Consider the following 23,144-nt stretch of genomic DNA (forward strand, 5'->3'; position numbering starts at 1 on the left):
TATATATATGTGTATATATATATACATACATATATATATATATATATATATATATGTGTGTATATATATATATGTGTGTGTATATATATATATATATGTGTATATATATATATATATATACACATATATATATATATATATATATATATATATATATGTGTATATATATATATATATACACATATATATATATATATATATATATATGTATATATATATGTATACATATATATACACACACATATATATATATATATATATATATATATATATATATATACAGGCTTCTGTCATTAGTAAGCAGAAGAACTAATTTTTTTTATTGGAGCTGGCATGTGGAAGTGATTTGTTTTTTTGTTTTTTTTTATGTTTTTTTGAGAGTCATTGTTCCAGTTTTCATCCAGCCTTCAGATGTAGTGTTGTGAATCTAGTCATAGTAATCCAGTGGATGGGAAATGACTTGGAGGGTGGGGAAAAAATCCTAATGTTGGTAAAAATGAAAGAAAGCAAGTGAAACTCTAACAGGTTTCTGTAGCTAAGTGCAGTATTTTTTTAGCTTTTCTCTTTATGACTTATGGCTTCATCTGAGGAAAAAAAGTTTCTTGAGGTTTTTTTTTTATTTGTTTTTTGTAATGGGTGATTTTATAAGAAAATGTAGTTTGTTCCCCCTCAAACTCTGTTGAGTTTAGGTTTATGTATACACCTTTGTGTTATCAAAATGTGGTAATATTGCACAGGAGGAGAGATGAAAGGGATTTTAATAGCAAGATACTGAAAATAATATTTTTAAAAATCTATATTTGGCATATCGTAGAAGCTGTTTGCCAGATATGACACATGATTTCAATTTAATCTGTATTTGACATTAAATCATCAGAAAGATGATGCCAAATAATGTTTTTCTGTCACTGTTTCACCATCAGGTTCAAATGTGATGATTCAGATAGGTGGTCAAGTAAGGGAAAAGCTCAACCCTGGGTGTGTGTTGGGTCTGTTATGCATAAGAGAGAAGGGTCAGATGAAACCAGGACATAGTTGTTCTGAGTGATTATGTTCATCATGATGGGAGTGTCTTCTCCAGGCTTAACAATGTTCTCATCACCAGGGCTTGAGAGGTCAATGAATGGAGATTTTGAAGTTTTGACGGCCAAAGTCTATATTAAAGTCCTCATCACAACACCCTCTAACATATGGCTTTTGATCGCCATGGAAAAGCTTTAATTTGGCGTTCAGTCCAGCGTTAAATTACTCCCCGGGCTGACCTCTGTGGTCCTGTCAAAAATAATTATCTCAGAAGGTGCTCGTTGTCAGAAACTGATGTCTACCGCAGCCTGGACCGAACGGTGTAACGCCATCCTCATGATGATTGCAGGCTTGTCTCCGAAGCCTTAAAAATGGGAAACGTTTGATTTAACTGCATTGAAAAAAAAAACATATTTATGTTTTTATATAATAAGTGTAAGTTACTATGTCGTTTGAGTAGTGTGAGTATCGTGCTCACATCTTGTGTTTTTTGCCCTTAGACGGCCAAAATATCAACTTTAAGAAGTTTAAAATTAAAACTTTGAACAACACAAAACATTCAAAGATGCTGGCTCTAAAATAATACTTAGTTAAACTTTATTCCCAGTGTTTTTATGATTATCATGACTTTGTTTTATTTAAATTTTATATAACTATAAAAATGTTGAGATTAATTGTTTTTGTATCACGTGTCCGGGCCAAGATTCTTCCTAAAACAGATCCTTGTTTCTTTCTGATTTCTTATCTGTGAAGCGATGTCTTATTGTTGTGATTTTCTGTCAATGCCATTTCACAATTGATCATGAATACATATTTGTTTTGCCTTATTGCCAAAGCTTTGAATGTACCACTCAAGTTCATTACATGCATTCCTCAAGAGGACTAAACGCTCTGGATCACTTTCTTGTTGCTCACAGGAACATTTTCTCCTTAATTATTTAGTTTCAACTTTTAACATGTTGGAGCCATTTTTACTGTTTTTCTCTAAATGTAGCTGTAAGGCCTTTTCTCTTTTTATGTTTTGGGAATGTCATAAAATCTAATTAGATTTATTTCCCAAACTTTCCTTTCTTTGCTTTGACTACATTGTATAGTGTGACTTGTTTATCATTTTTACTGATATGAACAGCTTTGTAAGTCAGAGAAAGAGGACAGTTTAAAAAAAAAAAAAAAAAAACGTGAAATTTGACCTGGCTTTGTGAGATCAAAGTATTTAAAGTGGACATTTGGATTTTTGTGTTTTAAAGAAGCTAATTTGTGAGATTACAATTGAATTTAAATAAAAATGTTCATCTAGCTGTTTTATTTCCCGGTGTGTATTTTTTTTATTTGTGTTTTGTGTCATTGTTTGCCTCCAGACAGCTTATATAACTGGTGATGTAGAGTAACACATAAACAGTGATTGGCTGTTTAAGACTAAGTTAAAAGCTCCACCCTCACCAGTCTTGTTTGTGACTTCACTGGTGGACTATGCACCTGAGTCACTGCTGGGGAAAAGCTTGTGTATTTGAAAAGATGACTCACTTCAAACTAGAAAACCAAACCGAGTCACAATTCACTGGATGAAATTTTAAGAACTTTCAGCTCTGAAATAATAAACGTTACAAATCTTTCCTTTACTCCAAAACTCTTATTCTGAAATATTGAAAGAGATGTTTGACCCACAACTCTTAAAATTATTAATGATGGAGTTTCAATAATGATGGGACATTTTCCTGGGTAGCTGTGTGTTTAAAACTGCTATTTTAATTGAAGTGAAGAATAAAATGACTGCATTTGGAGAAGATAAGGATCATTTTTTATATATAGATATTAACAGGTAAGTTTAAGTCAGGGTTGGGCAAGTTTGGTCTTTGATGGCCGGAGTCCTGCAAATTCTTTTGACGTTTCCCTGTTTCAACACACTTGATTCAAATTAATGAGTCACTGAGCAGAACTTGATCAGCTGTTGGGTCCATTTAATTTGAAATCAGCTGTGTTAGAAACATCTAAAAACTATAGGACTGTGACTCTCTAGGACAGAACTTGCCTTCGAGTAGACTTTATAGCATGAACAAAATACTGCCTTCATCACCCACAACACAGGAGTTAGGGGGCTCAAGGCTTGTAATAAAATTTAAATGGCTACATTTCTGGATGATTGTTTTCTAGTAAATATTTGAATCCCAGAGGAGGCAGCCATCGAATAATGCCGCCACATGGTTGCTATAATTAATAAAAAGGGAGAGCATAGCACAACTGTCATGTAGCACTTAGTTTTAAGAAGTCTGACATATTTATTAATATTAGAAGAAGATACATAAACTTGAGTGTGTGACACTTTTTAATTTTTCTGTTTTTGACAAGAGATGCAATCAGACTGTGTTTACGATTGTGTTTGACCAACTAAATGATTTTTTACAAGTTTTACACCATCTGTTGTAGCCTTAGGGAATATTCATTCTGTTTAGGACGAACCAGATCAGTGCATTTTTATTTTTATATATTTATTTTTTTGTCTAAATAAATTGTAACAGATTTTTTTAAATGAATAACTTGAGTCATGTAAACTCAGCAACAGCTTGTATGATTTTTTTTATGATTATTATGTTGACATGATGTCATATCTGTACTTTTAAACCCCTTTAATCTTAAATTTGAATTTATTTCCATACTCATTTCTGTGATTCATGTGATTTAAAATGCCATACAAATACATTTGAGCTGGGATCAGAAACTGAGTAGCAATAGAAGAATCACTGGTGAAGAAATAAAATATAAATATCACTCTGATCTTATTAAACCATTAACAGATATTACATAGAATAAGCAGACCTAAATAATATGATCTGATAATTTCCCTCACCTCTTTAAAAACAGCTGAGATGTCATATTTCCATCATCATTTCTGCATGGTTTTTTATCGTTTTTATAATTTGCTATAGTCTGATTTTGGCTTTGATTATTTCACCAACTAAATTTGAATCATCTGATATTAAAGTCAAAGCTTTGGTTGCAAAGTCAGCAAAAACAGCAGCACAAACTGGAGCCAAAATGAAAACACGGTTCTTTAAGTTATAATCACAAATTCAGCATTAGAAACTTCATGAAATTGCAGGATTCCTGTGTTAGTTTTACATTAGTGTTCCTTATAAATTGCACCTAAATATTAAATGATTAAATGACCCCTCTCACATTTTGAAGGGTAAGGTTTTAGTCTTTTTTTATAGATATATTTGTATGTTTTTTTTTCATAGAAGTTCATAATTGCATTGTTTTTTGGGAATTTAGTTTTTTGTCTTGTTTTGTTTTTTAAGCATTAAAAGCAAAAGTGTATACCTGATTAATATAGTATGGGGTAGTTTAATATGTGTTATAAACGTAACTTAAATTTTTTTTGGGGGGGGGGGGGGGGGTATATAGTGAGCTTGGTAAGGTAAAGAGAAAGTTTTATTAAATTATTTCTGGTTTTCAAACTGCATAAAGTATCATTTTATTTATTTGTTTGTTTTTTGTTTGTTTATTGTATCTTAAAAATTTTATATGCCGAGTTAGCTCCTAGTCGTTTTTCGACCAGAGGAAACGACTACAATGACGTCAACTTTGAGCATGGGTTACGTTAGCGTTGACGTTTTTAGTGTACTGAAAAAAACATCAGAGTGATACCTCCTCGCTGTTGCTCTGCTCTGGTTAACGAGTTGATTTAGTGACAGCCTTTCCACCTGCCAGGTAACTAACTTTACCAGTGAGAAACAACTAGCTAACCGCTTGAACACAAAGCTGAGATGTTTCGGTGATGCGACCAAAGGAAAACCAGGTACGTCAGAATTATTAACGTTTAATAATATTTATTGACAGTGACTCTGTGGTAAGAAGAGAGTTGAACACGTTTTAGCTTCACCCTGAGACCACATTCCTCGCGGCTCCGCAGGCCTTCATTAAAGTCATAAGACGCAGTGTGAGAACAGTTTGTGATGTCGGAGAAATTCATATTTTTGGACAATATTAGACTAAAACAGAAAGTTTGGAGAATCATCTGCTTCACAAACTTTCATCGTTTTTAAAGCAGGGTATTTAAATTCAGGAATTATCTTATTGTTAACGTGTGGGTTTGAACCTTGATCACGCAAAGCAAGTCATTTCATAAACATTGGAGCCCTTGCTAAAGATTTTTAGCAAAGGATGTTTTTCTTTGTTTTTACACGAGAAAATCGCAGAAATATGACATATTTCCAGGTTTTCAGTCCACTATCTATTGTTTTTTTTATTATTTATTTACAAGTACATTTTCTTCTTCTTTACTTAACAGTTTAATCAAGCAAACGTTGTACTTTATTGGAATCTTTAAAAGAGGTTTTAAATGTTTTTTTTTTTCTGTCAGACAAATCAGAGCTTCAGAAAGTCAAACATACTGTATGAACTATGTTGGACTGTGACGGGGGAAAGACACGCCATATAAGATAACACACCCATGATAAACACTGAACTTTGATGTTTTTGTGAAGCTGAATGTGGTGCACAATATTGTTTTGAAAAAATTTTTCCCCTCTTCCTAACAGGAAAATCACCTTTTCAAAATGGCTTCCATTTGTTAACAGTAAACCTTTGTTATGCAGATATAGACAGAAAAGAGAGAAAATATAATTCCCAGAACCGATAATGTCTGGGCAAGGTGCTGTAGTCATTGATTTAAATGAGGAGGTTGCAATTTTACCTTCTGGTCCAACTGCAGACCCACAAATAGAAGGAAGTAAAAAGCCAAAACACAGCCCTAGTAGTGAAGAGGTGAAGGAGATAACAGATGAAGGGGAAGAGGAGGAGGAGGAGGAAGTGACAAGTTCTGCTCATCTGGAGCCAAGCACTTTACCATGGCCAGGAGACCAAGGCAAGAAGCTCCTGTTGGACCAGGGTGATGGCGTTTCAGGGCTGGAGATCAAGGACGCAGGGATCAGCAAAGGCAGCCAAGACCTGTCGGAGAAGCAGAGCCAAGCAGAGAGTGACATGAGGAGCAAAGCCAAATGGAGAGAGAGCATGCCTGAGGGTGAGAGGTGGACGGAGGATGAAATTGAGGTGCAGCAGGGCAGTAAAGGCGACGGCTCACTCGCAGATGATGAGAAGGAGGGAGAGGAAGAAGAGGATGAGGAGTGGATCTCAGAGAAGCCTGCTTTGGGTTTCACCCCACATGTCATGATTGTGAATCCATCTGGTAAAGATGCACCTGAAGAGAGAACGTACTTTACAGACAAAAAGATGGAGAACGAGCCGAAGATGGAGCCTGACTCGGCTGCACAGTTTTACCCAGACTGGGAGGAGCAGGATGACAAGTACTGTGAGTATCACACAGAATGTGGATCCAAAATTATGAACAGCTGGATTCATAGCTATTGTCTTTTTTTATGTCTGCATTTTATTTAAAACAAATTTTGGGGAAAAAAGTGCTTGTTATATTCATATGAAAGTTTATTTATAACCACTAACAATTTACAAGATAAAGAAATAATATAAGTAGGAACATATTTATGGATATTTGGATAAATAAGTAAAAGAAGATGAAAACAAAACCTAAAAAGTATCTGTATTTGGAGTTAATAGAAATAATGAGCAACAACTTTGCACCAACTCTTTTTCAATCATTATTGTTTTCAGTCATAAATTTGATTATTTAAACTACAAATATAAACTAAGCACAAAAAGTAAGGACATTTGTTTTTAGTTGATTATTTTTTTCCCATTTGTTATGTCAGTTGGTGTTGTATGTTACATAATTGGAAACCCTGATTAGTCACCTTTACAATAAGGTGTAATTTGTAAGGAGCAATATTCTCCTGACCCCTATAATGCTATATAATGATATTAAGAAGTTTTTCTGTTCTGTTGGCTGACACAGAACGGTCCACTTCCTCTGCTGATGGCCAGCCAGTAGGTACGCATGCAAAAAGTCATCAAAAAAAGCTGAGATTCTTGTGATTTGATTGATGCAAAAACTCTTGCAATACAGAGTAGAAACAACCCATATGAAAGGTCTGCTTGTAATCCACTGACAATCCACTTTAGTAAAACTTTGAGCCCATAAATAATGAACAGATTGCTGTTGCCTCATCATGTGACCAGCAGCTGTGTCTTATCTGTCATGTTTTCTCTTTTATAAGCCTTATTTGCATGTGGACATAAAGATAGTGATTTCAGAAAAAACATCATTGTTATTTTTTTTTTTTAATTAAAAATCCTCAAACTTTGATTCCTGTTAATATGCAACTTTTATCCACAATAACACACATATTACACATGTAAGCCAGTTTAAATTAATTGTACTTATGATTGAACAGGACAATATAAGGCTCTTTTTTTTCATTGTTCATTAATTTTGTCTTGTGAGAAATGATGCTTTTGTCATATTTTTCTGCTGCCATCTTTCTGTTAAGTTAAACAGTTTGTTATATTTTTACACTACTTAAGGGAAATAAAGAAATGAATAAACATAAACTTTTATTCTTTTCCTCAGATGTGTGTGAGCATTTTTGCAGTGAGAAACTGAGGCTGGTTTTAGCGGTGGCGGCTGGAGGGCTTTTCTTTCCTCTCCTGGTTTGGGGAGGTTACGCTTGGCTTCCTTTTGATTCGCCCCTGCTGGAGAGCGCCCCCCTCAGGGTGCTGTACACTCTGCGCTGCTCGTTCTTCGCCATCATCCCCATCCTGCTCGGTGAGACCTCCATGTTTTTTTTTTTGTTTTTTTTTTTTTAAGTGTGCATTGAAAGCTGTGCTTGATGTATGACCAAAAAGGCAATAACCTGCACCTGTCTGCAGGTGTGGTGGTCCAGGGCATGGCACGGCTGCGTCACAGTTCCCTGAACCCCCTCTATCAGAGTAAATTAGTTAACAAGGAAGTGATCATACATTGGCACTACGTCAACGAATCCCTGGCTCTCTTCCTCTTCTACTTCCTGCAGCTGGCTGTCATGGCAACATACGTCAGCCAGGACCTGGTTAAACTGGTGCCACTGCTCACCATCATATTTGTTTTTGGCAGGTATGTCTCCTTCTATCAGCACCGTGTTGACAGTGTTCAGGATATTAAGGAAAGAAAGAGGCGTCTGGTTGGTTGGAATTATTCTGATTGAGACTCAGATTTCTATTTAAGGTTTTCGTTTGCAACACAAATTTTCCTGTGTTGACCTGCTTAAAAGTGGGATCATAGGGAGGGTGGATTATTATTATTATTATTACCTTTGCCTTTAAGCCCATGCATATTTCTTCAGAAAAAAAAGTAATGTGTTGCAAACAATAACTTCCATGCAGAACGGTCCAGCTGGTCTAACGGGGTCAATGCATGAGGTCACTTCAGCTGTCACATTTTTGGTTGCATATTTGATTTGAATGTCTTAATCTTTTATGAATTAGCTTTTGTTTGATTCTTAAAAAGCTAAATGTGATTAAGTTTTATGTCCACAACTATGCCTGCAGCTGTAAAGCTGAACTTTGACATTTCCCAAAATCCCAAAATGAGCATATTTAAACTAGTAGCCACTAAGGCAACACCAGAAAATGACTTGTTAAAACTAGACTTTATATTTCCAGAATATATAAGTATCTCTAAGACAAATAAATCAACTTAAGTTAAGGTTACGGCTTTCATTTTTAGCAGATATCTCATAGGCATCTATTTGTCCTCAGATAAATGAGTTATGGCTTACACAATGTACACACTTTCTTTTCAAACTGTTAGCGTATAAAAAAAAAAGTCTTGTATCTAAATTTGATCATTTCAGCTTGATAAGTAATTACTGTTGCTAACACTCTGTCTTTAATGAAGAGAGCCTGAGATATGCAAACATGACCCTGCACTGAAAAATCACTAATGATCCAGGAAGGATGAGAACAAGTCTCCAGTTAAAGCACATTATCTAAACTACTTACAGCGGGCAAGAATGAAGGCGTCTGTAAATGTTTAACTTATGTGATAAGTCTTGTAACTTTGCTCATTGCTTGTTGTCAGACAGTAAAACAGTCATTCAAGCCTGTCATCTGCCTCCTCATGACTAATGCACCTGTTGATTTCTGATCTTTGACAGTTGAACATTTTCACAGGGTTATACTTTAAAAATAATCATAATCGATAGGACTTGCTTTATCAAAGCCAGTAACATTTTGTGTAATCTATCTACTATTTATCTGTGATACTGAGATGTACAAAAACAGACTTTTGAATGTCTGCATCAAGTTTTTTGTTGTCATTGTGGGCTCTGAAAAGACTCTCGGGCAGAAACAAATATATAATGCGAGAAAATAAGGATGATTCATTAAGTTAATAATCCAGCTCTGAATCATCAAGTGTTTCATTCAGAAAAACTGATGAAAAGTGTGAAGAAGCTGCTGAAAAGGCTGATGTGAATAGTGATTAGAGCTACTTTATCTAAATCCAGTTGACTGTTAATGTGCAGAGAATAGAAAGGAGTCTCATCAGCCTCTTGTTGGTCTCTAACATGATATCTTTGTGCTGCAGGCTGATCTACTGGCTCTGCCTCTCTTTTGGCAGTACCATCAGGGGCTTCGGCTTCGCCTTCTCCTTCTTCCCCATACTGGTCATGCTGGGCGCCAATCTCTATTTCGTGTGCTCATCTGAGGGACAGGATTCTGTTTTTGATGTGGCGCCGCCCACGACTGCACCTCCCCCAAAGCAGCGCTGGTGGGGTTAAAGAGTGGTGTTCAAAAAGCAGCGAGAAGCTGTCAAAACTCATCACATCACACACAACCAGAGTTGTTTGTTATTTTCTTTCTTTTAAAGTTGTAACCCTCAAAAAATTCAGTCCCCGTTGATTTTGAAGACCCTCGTGGGTGCCATGGTAACAGCAGGCACAGTTTGTAATGAGCTACTTGATTAGAAATGATGAGCAGTTAGTGTATCTGTTTACAGCTCAGCCAAAAAAAACTCAGGGTTTAATTATGTAGCTGAAATATCGTCATTTCTTTTCAATATCAAGAAAAAAAAATCAAATACTGTGTATTTTATGTCTCAGGTCTTTGCTGCGTTGACGTCAGCCAGACCACAGTGAGACCCACTTTTTCAAGTAGCCTTGGTCCACTTGTCTGCTGCACACCAAGATTCGGATGATGCCATTCAAGCTTCTTCAAAATGGTCCAGTCAGATAAAACGTTTCCATCAAAGTGAACTGGTTGAGTGTGAACATGCCCTCAGAACTAAACTGCACTAATGACCCAATTTAACCAGAAATCAATACAAAGGTGTGTCGTGTACTAGATAAAACCCCACTCTCTATTTGTGAAACCTAAATATTTTTCTGGGGATGACAAACAGCACTGCCAATAAAAGGGGGAAAAAAAGCTTCAGTATAAATTTCTAAATTTTCTGTAAATATATTGAATGCTGACTATAAACTGTGTTATACTTGAATAGTATTCATTCTAGTATTTTCTTTGACCGTTGTTTAGGAAACAGTTTTCACAAGATTTAAATTTAAGATGTCTTTAAGTTTACAAAGTCTTGATTTTTTTTTTTTTCCTTTTTTTTTTCATTTAATAAGGAAAAAATTCTCATGGCCTGTTTGTTTTAATTTGGTACCTTTCATCTTCCATTCAGGAATCTTAAACAGCTGTTTGATTTATTTTTAGATGTGATGAGATGATGTTTCTTGCACTTTGGATTTTATGCTAAAGCAAAAAAAAGGAAGTGTAAACGGGGCTAAATTTGGTTTTGATGTTTTATCTGCCTGATTTACATGATTGGGATATTTGTTTTGCAAATGATAAACTTGCAGCTAGTAATGTTGAGGCACTGGTGGTACTTGTATTTATACCCAGCTATAAATACAAGCTTAACTACCAACGTCAAGGCATTGCATTTTACACCTTAATTTTAAAGAAGCGAGGGAGACTGAGACAATTTGGGGGGAAAAAAAGTCAAATAATGTGCAGTACAGGTCAGCAGTGAACTGAACCCAGAGCTTGATTGCATTTGCACTCTTCATTTTGGTTAACAGGTTTATACGTTTGCAAGAAACATCAAGAATAACGTTGCCATGGATACATGGTTTGAGCGTGGGCAGCAACATTAGACCCATTTGACATGTTTATATTTTGGAAAGTCAAGTTTGCTGTTTTTGATGTACAGAGTAATATTCTACTGTGCATTTTATATCTAAAAAAAACTTTCTATGATACTGAAGTAGTCTTTAAATCTTCTGATTTTCAGGCAAGTTTAGATCTGTTGTTTATTCCTTTCGCAGTGCACACGTCCAGGAAGTTACTGAGTGCTGCAAACTGAGCCTACGTTTTCTTTTTTAAGGCATGTGTTTATTTTCCGTTTAGGTGGAGGGCTTGAATTCTAGGATCCTGGTGCACGCACGTTCCCCATCCTGATTATGAGATACACATACATCCAGGGATATAGAATAAAAAGTAAATGAAATACTGAAGTCACCATATTTTACAAAATATTAAATATAAAATGGGATTTATGTTGCTGCCTGGCATCCGACTCAGTCTCCATAGCAACATATTACCTATCAGCCCAACTGCTGTCGTATGATCATACAAATTCAGAACTTATGGATTTTTTTTTATATTGCATTTATTATATATTAATTGTAAAAGCTAATGTCAATGCATTAAATTAGGTTATTATGGTATGTTGTGATTTTCGCACATTTTCCACTTGCAAAGTAGTCAGTTCTCACAAGTATGATAAATAGCAAATTCAGTGTCAGTCTCTGGTCTGTTTTGCATTTTCTGTATGACCAGAGCATAATGTCTAATGCAGCGATCCTCAATCCAGCCCTCGGGGGCCAGGAAATGCGGATCCCTGGTCTAATGTGTGATCAATGAGCTATTATTTTATCTCTTTTATTGGATTAATGAATGGATAATGGAACATTTTTCCCTTCATTTTCCTTCTTTGGATTTTCATCTAAGTATGAAAAGGAAAGAAAAAATTATTTACTTAAATTGTTAGCATCAAGTTGTATCTATGACTTCCTGCTGATGCTATGTGGAACTCGAAGAGGTATTTATAACTGAGACTGTTGAATGCTTCTTTGTTTTATTGATCAAAGTCTTTAACAGCAGCATAAACTGCGAGGCTATTTTGGTAGAATCTCTTCTTTCTTTTGAAGGATATAAATATATATTGCAGTCTGAATGGCGAGAAAAGCAAATATCAATATTTGGGCTTTGAGTTAGTTAAATAAAGCTTTATGAAACACGATGCTGAACAGTGTAGCAGCTGATGATTCAGATGTAAAGACTGATGGAGGGGACTGCACTATAGCTCATTGATCAACTGTCCAGTACAGAAGGGGTTGGATGTGAAAGAAAATGCAAAGTTCAAGAGGTGAGTTTGGAACATGAGGTAGGTTTCAGCTACATTAAACCTAGAAAAGAAAGGACAAAAAGTCTTAAGAGGCACAAATTATTCTTCAAAACTGCTGAAGTGAAAACTTGGCAAACAAATCAAATCCCTACAGGTTTTTTTTTTATCTATCATACTTGATTTTGTTTTACTCCATGTTTCTGATCTTTCTCATCTATAACCCTCTAGTATTTGCGGTATTCCCTCGGATGAGGCCAATCCACCAGTTTGAGAATCACTGCGTTTCTCTTCTCTTGCTGCTATTGCACCACTTGCCATTCCACTTCATACTACATTAAAATAAACGTAACAAATCAATAGGCTGCTTATCTTTTATCTCGTAATGGCCACTTACATGGTGGATTTCTCAAAAATCACCCACGTAAAAGGCACAGCTGAAATATTGCTGATTTTCTACAATATGATTCATTTCAAGACAGAGTAATCTCTTCAGTAAAGATTTCTTAAAAGGTTTTTCTCTTCATGGACTTCATAATTCTCTATAGTGCAGTTCACTTTTAGGTCCTTGCAGGTTTTTTTTTTTTTGTTCGTTTGCCTTTTTTTTTTATTTTTTTGTATGACCATTAGTTATTGCTCAATAATGTAGCTCAAATTACTGAATCAACAGGCTAAATATTAGCAGATCAGTGTTGTCTATCCTACTTATTCATCCTGTTAATATATGCTAAATGTTTAATAGTTTATCATCTACACACAATAATATGGACAGAAGCTGATGGAAGTGCATGTTTAATACTTCTGTCCATTCATTTGAGTAGATATGTGTGTACTGTTTTATCTGTTTACCCCCTAACTGATCTTGTGCAAACTGTATGTGCACACACCCATCACTTTTCAGTCTTTTCCAGCACAAGGCCTGTTGTGACTTGAGTAAGAATTTCAGTAAATCCAAACTAAAACTGCACTCAAATGTTAGGAAAGCCAAAAAGCTCCTGCATTTGCTAGCTTTTGTTTTACATTCTGATCTTACCAGCAACACTTCTAACACAGACATTTTATTTTATTTATTTTATTCAGAGCAGTTTTTTATTAAAAATTTTTTTGGAGAAGATGCTAATTTAATATGACGAAACATGACTTATAAGCACACTGGTCATGTTTACAGAAACCTAAAAGTAAGAAGAAAAATGTTTTATAAAAGTTAAAGATATTACTTGGTCTTGAGTATATTTATTCAAATGTTTTGACATTTCCAACGCTTTAACACTCACCCTGACTGAGCAAATAAAATCCCTCCGTAAAAAAAAGTTACAGCCAAGTAATTTTCATTGGTTTCAGAAACTCTTATGAAAGGTCTCCAGACATTTTCTAACTCCTTTCCAGAGACAATATAGGTTATTTTCTCCAATATAATATCACTTTTTTTTCACATTGTGATTTTTAAATATTTGATTATTTCTTCTCTCTAATACCAGTTTGTGTTGTATTATATGTTGTTGAAAAGCCTGATTAGTCACCTTCACAGCAGCGTATAAACTTGGAAGGATCATTAGCAACACAGCTAAATGTGTGGATATATATTCTCCTGTTGGTATTCAGCCTTGTTTGAGTTGCTTTGTGGATTGGATGATTGCATTCTTCCACAGTGATGAGAAAAAGGAGATTTTTACACTCCACTGGTGTCTGGAAGATCCATACACACCCACAGTAGCTTTGCATCTCCTCATGATGGTCACATTTAGCTATATGATGACCTCCGTTCCTCAACCAGAAGTTGCTGAAGATCGACCAGTGTGCTTCTGTTGGTCACTCAGGGATCCTCAGTCCCAGTTCTCGTGGGCCATCCTGCAGCATTTAGAAGTTTTCCTGCTGCAACACACCTGACTTGTAAAAGTCTGTTGATTACTCGTTAATTTGAGGGAGGTGTATAATAGCAGGGAAACTTCTAAAAACCTGTAGGACACTGACCCCCGAGGACCAGGACTGAGGAGCCCTGCTCTAACACAAACAGCACGTCTCAAAGATGATCCTACAATGATTAGCTGGGTTGAGGTCCAGACTCACGGCAGGCTTTTCCATCCTCTCCACTCCCAAATTCTGGAGGTATTCTGGGATGATTCTGGCTTGTGTGGGAGAGCTTTGTCATTCTGGAAAAAGGAGCTAAGTCCCAGATTCTGGAAATTTGGGATCACCACTGGCTCCAAAATCTCATGCAAATATGTCTGTCTCTCAGTGAAGTGCCAGTCATACACCTGTGACTGGCACACACTTAGCAGCACTTTTATCTCAAAACAAGAACGAATACCAAAACATTGAAGTTATACCTTGTTGTAAAGGTGACTAGACACCAATTAGTATCAATAAAGAAGAGAAATTTACTAAACACAAGTTTCTTTATGTAAAAGCTCTTCTTTGTTAGCTAAACACAATCTGTACTTCATGAATTTGTTACTTAAAGTAAAATTTCTATTAACCTTTCTGGACTTCTTTGATCAATGTGCTTTAAATGAAAAGCAGTCGAGAGAAAAACAAAACAATGTAATGCAAAATAGTTTCATAACAGGATGAAAATCTACTTTTTAGTACCATTAAAAAACCTTCTTTATTTCATTTGTTGTTGCAGCTTTTATCCAAACGGGTCATGAGAGATCAGCTAAATTTAGCTGTCTAGTTATCACCAAATGTGTGAAGTGAAGCTTGTGTAGCTGTAACAATGAACTGAGGATGAAGAGGGGAGATCCGAGAAAAACATACCCAAGCACTGCTGTTACAACCAGAAAATAAACCACAGATTCTGATTCATTTCACTCAATTTGTCTATTTAATATATAAAATACGGTAAAACATACGCAAAAAGGATAAGGTTTCAAGGAACTTGGATACTTTGGTACAACAAACACTTTTTTGTAAAAGCGGTATAGAATTTCAATAACATATCAGTGCATACTTTGTATATGAAAATATACACAAATGTATATCATTCTCAAAAAAAAAAAAGAAAAGAAAAGAACAACAAAAAGAAATATTTTCTTTACAATAAAACCCAAAGCACACCAGCTCGACAATATATTAGCTATAAATCTCATCTTTAGTATTTCATATGCTACATTATTCTGAGCTGTTTTAGAACTCATTTGTGACGCATGTCCTTATCATTACTGTATGTAACATAAGCTTTTTTTGTTACCTGTATCCCATGCATTTGTTTTTTTCAAATTTCATGATTTACTAATTTCAGTTATGTCCCATTGTTATAAATATATTCTATATCTTGATTAAAATTGCAGCATTTAACTGGTATTTCCTTCATTGCATTTGCTAATACCACAAGAACTGATCGTGCAATTTTCAGCAAGTTGTTTCAAAAAAGGAAACCAGTACTGTATGTTTATGATAAGGAAGATAAAAGAAGAGAGGAAATAAAAACAGTTGGCTATCCTACACAAAATAGCAATAAAAGAAAAGCTCCATAATAATATCATAGTAATAGTAGACAATGGAACTGTCACCAGCACAAATTAATCCAAAAATAGTGAGATTCTAAAAAACATTGTACACAACAAGTAACAGGGGTGCAGGTTTTATCATGTTGCTCATATAGATTGTCTCTTGACTACACTGCTAGATTGGACAGAGAACCTTTTTTTTTGTACATGGACAAAGCCAATCGGAGTGGTGTCACATTTCAGTTAACCATCAGCAACCACAAAGAGTTGCTATGGAGATTATGTGTAAAAGGGTGGGAAAAAAGGCAATGAAATTGTTATTTGTCTCTGTCTGGACCACTTTTTGTTTTCTGGCTGAGAGCTTAAAAGTTCACTCTTGTGTAAACAGTAAATTTGAAGCTGAAGAAGAAGGCTTGCTTACTTTAGCTTAGTATAGAAACCTGGAGAAACAGCCATCCCAGCTCTGTCCAAAACAACAAAACCTGACAGTCAGCACAACTAAAGCTGCAGTAAGACTAACGTATTAAAATTATTTTAAACTGAAGAGAATAAACAATCATTTATGAATTTAATAGATGTTATGTCTTGGTCTGCAAACAAATCAACTGATTCAACTGAGTCGCATAGTTTAGAGTAAAACATGAAGGTCTCTGTTGTTGGTTTTTCATATCTGGTTCAGGCAACTGGTTTCAGTTTCAAGGTCAGTAATAAATACTGTTTATTAAATCCATGAGTATCATCTTCCACCATCTGATAAGTTCAGATTAGTTTACTCACTTGAACCTGGCTGCTACATGTGAAAATGTGACCTACATTTTTAGTTCTATCAGATTTGTTTTGAGGTTTGCTTGTTCTGTCACAGAAGCAGCACAAAAATAAAAAATTATAATATTATTGCAACACATACAGAAAATATAATAACTAAAAAAATCCATCGTTAGCCCCATTTGTTGTGGCTTTTGTTTCCCTTTTTTAGGCCCCAAAATTACTTTTAAAATACCACATTGAAAGAAACTGGAGAAACTTGGTCAGTAAAAGAGTAAAAAGGAAATCACACATGATGAGAAGTAAATTGCAGTCACATTACATTATAAACAAATATCTGAACAAAAATTAAATATTAAAATGAATATAATTTTTGTTTTTAAATGTCAGTACTGGTGCAGTTAAGTATTGCAAATCCAAATTAATTATAATGTTTTGTGTTTTTTTTTTTGTTTGTTTTGTACTTTTGGAGGTTACTATTAGATTTTTCCTACTTTTATTATTATTTTTTATTGCTTTTAGATTGGCAACTCAAATGGAGTTAAAAGTTAATAAATGTGAAAATGTTCTGATTCTTCTTATCAGTTTCACTTCTAATCAATTACTATTGGACATAATTTAATAAGCTTGATGTTTACCAGCCCATGAGCTGTGTTGGCACTGGACAGAGCAGAGTGAGCAGTTTCTTAGGAGGGTAAACTAGATTCTGTCTAAAGCTTCATATTCTTCACACAAATAAAACTCGAGCTCCCAACCTTGCCATCTAACTCTGGGCAAGAAAGCAAATAACATTTCGGTAATATTAAAATCCCTTTAAGGTTCAAATTTACTTCAACATTAGCTTGTTGAATGCGATATTCAATCCTGAACTTAGAGTGAAACGCTCTCCACTTTTATTTGATCGTGGCAAACAACACAGCCTTTTAACGTGTCGTCCTCACCAACAAACCACGGTACAGAACTGTGGTTTGCAGGCTGCTTCTGACTGCATCTATAAATTAAGCAGCTGCCTCACATACGCTGACTTTAAAGTCAGCATGAACTGACACATTAGTGTGCACTTTTGAGTATTGTCTCAAGAAAAAAAGGTCAGGCAATCAAGAGAAACTATGATCTATAATTAAATGGGATAACACACTCGTACACCAACTTGAATATTTTTTTAGACAATTAAATCTTTGAAATATATTGACTTAATTTCAAAAAGGGGAAATGGGCATATCTGTCTGCTTAATGTGGAAAATATTTTATACAATACACTCAATTCAAAGTGTATTTTTATCTCTATAACTACAATATATGTGAATGGCAGTGTCCTAATAATAATAATAATAATGATAATAATAATGAGTTTACATCACTGTGTACAATTTACCTTCAATTGTAGGGTTTTAAAAAAGTGTGGCAAGAGAATATGATGACACCACAACCAAGCAGGCCTCTGTGAGTGAGACAAAGTGCGCACACCATCAACACTAGAATAAAATAGGGTTACTAAAACCAAGTCAGATTCACCAACACTACAGAGTGTGGCGTAACTCCTGCACCGTAGCTCGAAACATATCAAATTCACACTCATATATGCAAACAGATCCACTGAGAATTAACACATTGCTTGTTTTTAGGGATACCTAGCAAAGTCTATGCAAATATATTCATATGTACATACACGTTGTTGAAGCTGAAAAGCTATTTAACTTTGTCGCCAACTTGAAGCAGTAGAAATATAGAAAACGTCTTTTCCTTTCACTTTTTGAAACACGGCAAAGAGCTAAGGAGAGATATAGAGAGCTAAGGAGGACATCAAAGCTTTTGTATAAGGAGTGATTTTTATACAAAGTCAGATTTTCTACCTCTGGACGACTAATGGACCTTTAAAACAGATTTCCAATTACAAACAGATAAAGAACACTTGGACTGAAGGAACCAAACACTTCCCTACTCAAAAAAAAAAAAAAAAAAAAAAAAAAACGAACAAAAAGCAAAACAAAAAACCCCAAAACAAAACAAAAAGGAGGCTCATAAAATTCCTATGCATTTAAACTGGATGGCATCTACTCCTTGTGATAAGCTGAGTGACTGGCTGGATTTCTGTTGCAACAATTTCCATCCAGAAAAGATGAGGTGAATGAATGGGAGGAGCACCCAGTCTGTGGACAAAGTGACGGCTTAAACAAAGCCTGTAGTCAGTTTCTAGTTCTCAACTTTTCCATGACAGTACGACTGATCCTGTGTCAGTGTTCCTGCACTGTGTGCAAGAGGCATTTGGCATTTTTTCCCCTTGAAGAGAAGCTGATATTGGCACTCTGGCAGGGTGCTCGACTCCACAGCCACAGAGTGCCACCTGAGGGCTCGGGACTGCCTGGTTGCATGAGGTCGGTGACAGTGGCAGCACTATCAATACCCACAAAGACTCGGTCTGAGTCCCATTAGTGCCAGATAGGCGCTCAGTCCTCAAACTTGCCCACATCAAGTCGTTTCCATTAGTGCAGTTTGAAAGTGACTTACGGAAGAATGAACAACACACAATTTAAATGATGTTGGATTGTAAAGAGCAGGAAGTGGCGAGTCATGCAGCAGGTGTCCCATAAGGTTGACGAGCCACCAATCACATTGTGAACAACGTAAGAGCGGCGTGTAAATATGAGAATGTGATGCAGAAACCATGTGAAAGAAATGTTTACGTGGTTTCGTCAGATTGCAAAAAACAAAAAGGCTCAACTCCTCATTCCTAACAAAAGAAAAATCACGATACAGAAGTCCATTCAAGCAAAAAGGCTTTAAAAATCTACTGCCCCCTCTACTCAAGGGCCTACCCGGGACGTAAATCCAGCTGAGCTCTAAGCCACCTTTTGCTCAATCAGAGCGTGATCCCCAGAGGATTTTTTAAATTTATTTTTGTGTTTTTATGTGTTTTGGCAAAGCCTCATAAGTCTGGGTGGCGCAGCCGAGGAGTATAATTCTGGACAGAGGCAGATGTGTGATGATAGTGTCACATGGCAGTGGGGTGGGGTCAGTGGGGGGGATTAACATTAAGTGTGGGTGTGTGTTATTAAATGTTTAAGAGTCACCAAAACTTGACTGCAGGTGCAGAGAGGTTGAGCCTCTATGTGACCCAGGCATCCAATCTCATGCGCTTTATGTTCCCTCCCTCCTGCTCTGGGTCATTTGACACCCTAAGGAGCTCAGCACTGGTACCGCCGGTCGTGCTTCCACCACTACCGCCGCCACCTCCACCTGTGCCACCGCCGCCTGCAGCGCTGGCGTCATCGCGATCGCTGCCTTCAAAGGAGCTTGCGTTGCTGCTTACACTGTCTGCAGGTGAACGGCCAGTCGGGGGCTCCAGGCACAGCAGTGAGCCAGGGTACTGGGGTGGAGTGGTCAGGATGGCTCCTCCTGAGGTTGAGGACGGCGTGGTTGAAGATGGAGGACGACAGGGGGTGCTGCGATCCCGGCCAGGTGAGACAGGCTCTGACTTTATGCTCACACTGGAGTTTGTGTTGACGGTTAGCATGGCACCTTGATGTATGTTGGTCACCGGTCTGAGAAGAGGTTCACAAAGACAGGAAAAAAATGGAAGGAAGATAAGGGGTGGAACAAAGAGGAAAGCAAAAAATGAATAAATTACAAATATTTAGCCACTAGACAAAAACGCATGATTTAAAGAAGGCCACTCATGTCAAGACAGAACCCAACATTACAGAGCACAGCACCAACAGGAAAAAGCAACACTTGATTATTCAAGAACAATCTTTTGTTGTAGCCTTTTAAAAGCAGAAGTAACACCCCAACTGCTCCCAAAAGATCAACAGAACAGCCTGAAAGCATGAAATGATCAGTGTGTGACAGGGTGGTGTGCAATGAGTCAGCTGTGATGTGAAGAAACAAAATGAAAAAACAAAAAATAATCTCATGTTAGAGAACACGGCAGAAACCAGAACTACGTCTCTTTCCTGTGTAACATGCTTAGAGGGAGGCAGCCAAAAGCGCACAGACACACAGGAAAAGGGAAGTGTGATACAGTACCGGCCCAACCACTCATCTCTACCCAAGAGCAGGTTGGACGGAGAACCAACACTGTGGGAAGAAAACAAAATGTTGGAGCCCAAACCAAAGGAACAGGTGGATTAGAAGGCATGTGTGGAGAAAGGTGTGAAACATTATTGCACGCATGTTTTTGTTTTGTTTCTTGTTTCAAACAACAGCAATAATGTTCTTCTTTAGAAACAATTTTTGTTTGCAGCACACCACGAATGAGACATGACAAGATTGTTTTCTGATCTACAAACACAGTTTGCGGAGCATTTATACAGATGTGTTCATCAGGACAGTGGCATTGTGTGTGTACAGTGGCTATTAAAAATCAAAATCTGTGCTACAGTTATTGCAAAAAAACCATAAACATCTAGGCTAGGCTTTACCTCCTAAGTAAGAGACTGAGTGTAAAAACATGCATGCATACAAATCACAGGGTTTTGTGTTGTTTACTGTTCAAATTTGCAGCATTTTTATCATTCTAAGCTTCATGATTTTCTTCTTGCATGTGTTTATTTGTGCATGTTTCAGAGATGCAGAATAAAATACGAGTGAAGAATTTGCAGTTTGATTATTTAAAGCCATTTACATGACTTCAGCAAGAAAAAAAAAGCATACAGTGTAACGTTAGCTGACTAAAGCCCTTTTTAGACATGAGACACACAATATGCACGGTTTCATCAACCCGTTAAAGCAGCAGCATTCAGTCATAGGTCAATTTTCCATTAATGTACTTCATGCTTTATGCAGATGTTCCTTTAAAAAGTGACAAAGAGCCAGAGTCTGCATGCAATAATTTGCAATTCGACTGAGACTAGACAGTAAATCAAATAAGTTATTAAAATAAAAGTCCTTACACATGTATTGTAGAGCCACAGTTTTGTCATGTATCCCATATCTTTCTGTCATTTCAAATTAACGTGCTAAGAGTACAATGTTTGTATGAAACAGAGCAGCAGTAAATGAAGACAGAAAATATAATTTTCGTATGTTTAAGCTTATAAAACAGTCAGAGTTAACGGTTTAATTGCACTACTGTTCCACTGTTACAGCATGTAAAAAAGAGGATATAACAGTTTTCTTATAACACCCTTTTGTCATAGAAACACCAGCCTTACAAGCACACAGCAGTTATGTGTGTGCAGAAACTACAGCTCCAGGCAAATTTTTTTCCCTTCATTTCACTGAGACACTGATAAAAACAAGCTGGTGCTGCAACTTAAAGGCTTTGACAGGGCGAATTGTGAAGAATCACAGTGTAGACAGTGATATTTTATAACATGATCTGTTGAAATTATCTGAACAGCTGCTTGTGTGTCAAATCTGTCTGTTAATGTCGCTGCTGCAGTTCATGCATGTGCACATGTTGAAAGTGATGCACATACTGTATTTATAGGTCAGATAACCCAGGATGTTTGTTAAAAAATTGCATGGACACGCTGAATTGCAACCAGATTGTTGAAAAGCAACGCATGTCTGAAAGGGGCTTCAGTGGTTTAGCCACAGGGAAAAATGTAGAACTATGAGGGCTTTGCTGTAATTTACCTGCCTGGTGGCTCAAAAAAAATGTGAGCTGTGAAGTGAGTAGTGCAGGCTTAACTTTCTGAGTTATGTCACAAGTAAGTTGCATAAAAAGCCAATTTGAAAACTGGTGTTCGAGTTATATCTTGAGGTTAAATAAAACCTAAACTGTTACACTAAAATGCTAATTTGTAAAGGCTGTAAATAAACTGTGGTGGCTACATGGATTAGCTTGTAACTATACATTTTTCAAATGTTTAATCTGGTGAAAATATATTTCTTATCCTTAAAAGATGATCTATCTGTAAAAAGTCTTTAATGACAAGTTATGTCTTCTAGTCATTATGAAAACTATATGTATGTATATTTTAAGCTAAGCTTATTGTGTCTCTAAATAAATGAAACATCTAAAGCCTCTAAAGTAAAACATGCTGAACATGTGTGCTGCATTAAAGGCGGAATTCCTTAAATGCAAAGAAGACAAGGCCATGACATTTCACACACGCACACACTGGCAGTGGCTGTTCACCTCAGATTGGCAGCCAGACTGGACACCTGGCTAGACAGCTCGCTGCACTGTTTGTCCACACCCCACATGCTGTGGACGAGAGGAGAAAATACACTTCAAGGATCTGGTGCTCATGTTAAATCCAGCCTGAACCCTCGCAGCTCTGCAGTCACAATAATACTCAAGATAATAACTAAATAAAATACAAGGGCTACTAATCTACTCACACGTCTCAGCGTTCTGTAATAAACCTTGGTAAAGGAGGAGAAAAAGTGAAAACATCTGCTCTGGTTTAGTAAGACCTTCCTTAATTCAAGTTGCATTTCTATAATAATTTAATAAAAAAATTATTAAAATACATTAAAATTGAGTGAAATGACTTTATAATGCTTTGTTTCTTCAAAGGAAAGCTTAATTCTGAGTATAATCCTGACTGTCTTTGAAGAACTGAACAAAGTTGTGTCCACAGACCCAAGCATGGCCTGGATCAATGTTTTAAAGCTTACAAGGCAAATTAAGGGTGACTTTTTTTTGGTCTGTTTTTTTT

General features: G+C 36.3%; 2 protein-coding genes across 3 annotated transcripts; one reads left to right on the plus strand and one right to left on the minus strand.

Moving 5' to 3' along the window:
* Nucleotides 1–4,681: 4,681 nt before the first annotated feature.
* Nucleotides 4,682–12,220, plus strand: LOC121656558. The gene is made up of 5 exons (XM_042011604.1): nucleotides 4,682–4,819; nucleotides 5,562–6,331; nucleotides 7,505–7,699; nucleotides 7,804–8,026; nucleotides 9,500–12,220. Exons 2-5 carry the CDS (start codon nucleotides 5,662–5,664, stop codon nucleotides 9,690–9,692), a joined length of 1,281 nt encoding a protein of 426 aa, XP_041867538.1. The 5' UTR covers nucleotides 4,682–4,819; nucleotides 5,562–5,661; the 3' UTR covers nucleotides 9,693–12,220.
* Nucleotides 12,221–15,124: 2,904 nt separating this feature from the next.
* Nucleotides 15,125–23,144, minus strand: LOC121656935 (myocyte-specific enhancer factor 2D homolog). 2 transcript variants are annotated; one of them, XM_042012177.1, is made up of 3 exons: nucleotides 22,619–23,144; nucleotides 20,560–20,610; nucleotides 15,125–20,075 (listed from the first exon to the last, which is right to left on the minus strand). In XM_042012177.1, the coding sequence occupies exons 1-3, from the start codon at nucleotides 22,684–22,686 to the stop codon at nucleotides 19,640–19,642; spliced, it is 555 nt and encodes a 184-aa protein (XP_041868111.1). In that variant the 5' UTR covers nucleotides 22,687–23,144; the 3' UTR covers nucleotides 15,125–19,639. The 2 variants fall into 2 exon arrangements, with proteins under 2 accessions (XP_041868111.1, XP_041868112.1); XM_042012178.1 differs by lacking the exon at nucleotides 20,560–20,610.

This window comes from Melanotaenia boesemani, chromosome 17, assembly GCF_017639745.1.
Source record: "Melanotaenia boesemani isolate fMelBoe1 chromosome 17, fMelBoe1.pri, whole genome shotgun sequence".
NCBI lineage: Eukaryota > Metazoa > Chordata > Actinopteri > Atheriniformes > Melanotaeniidae > Melanotaenia > Melanotaenia boesemani.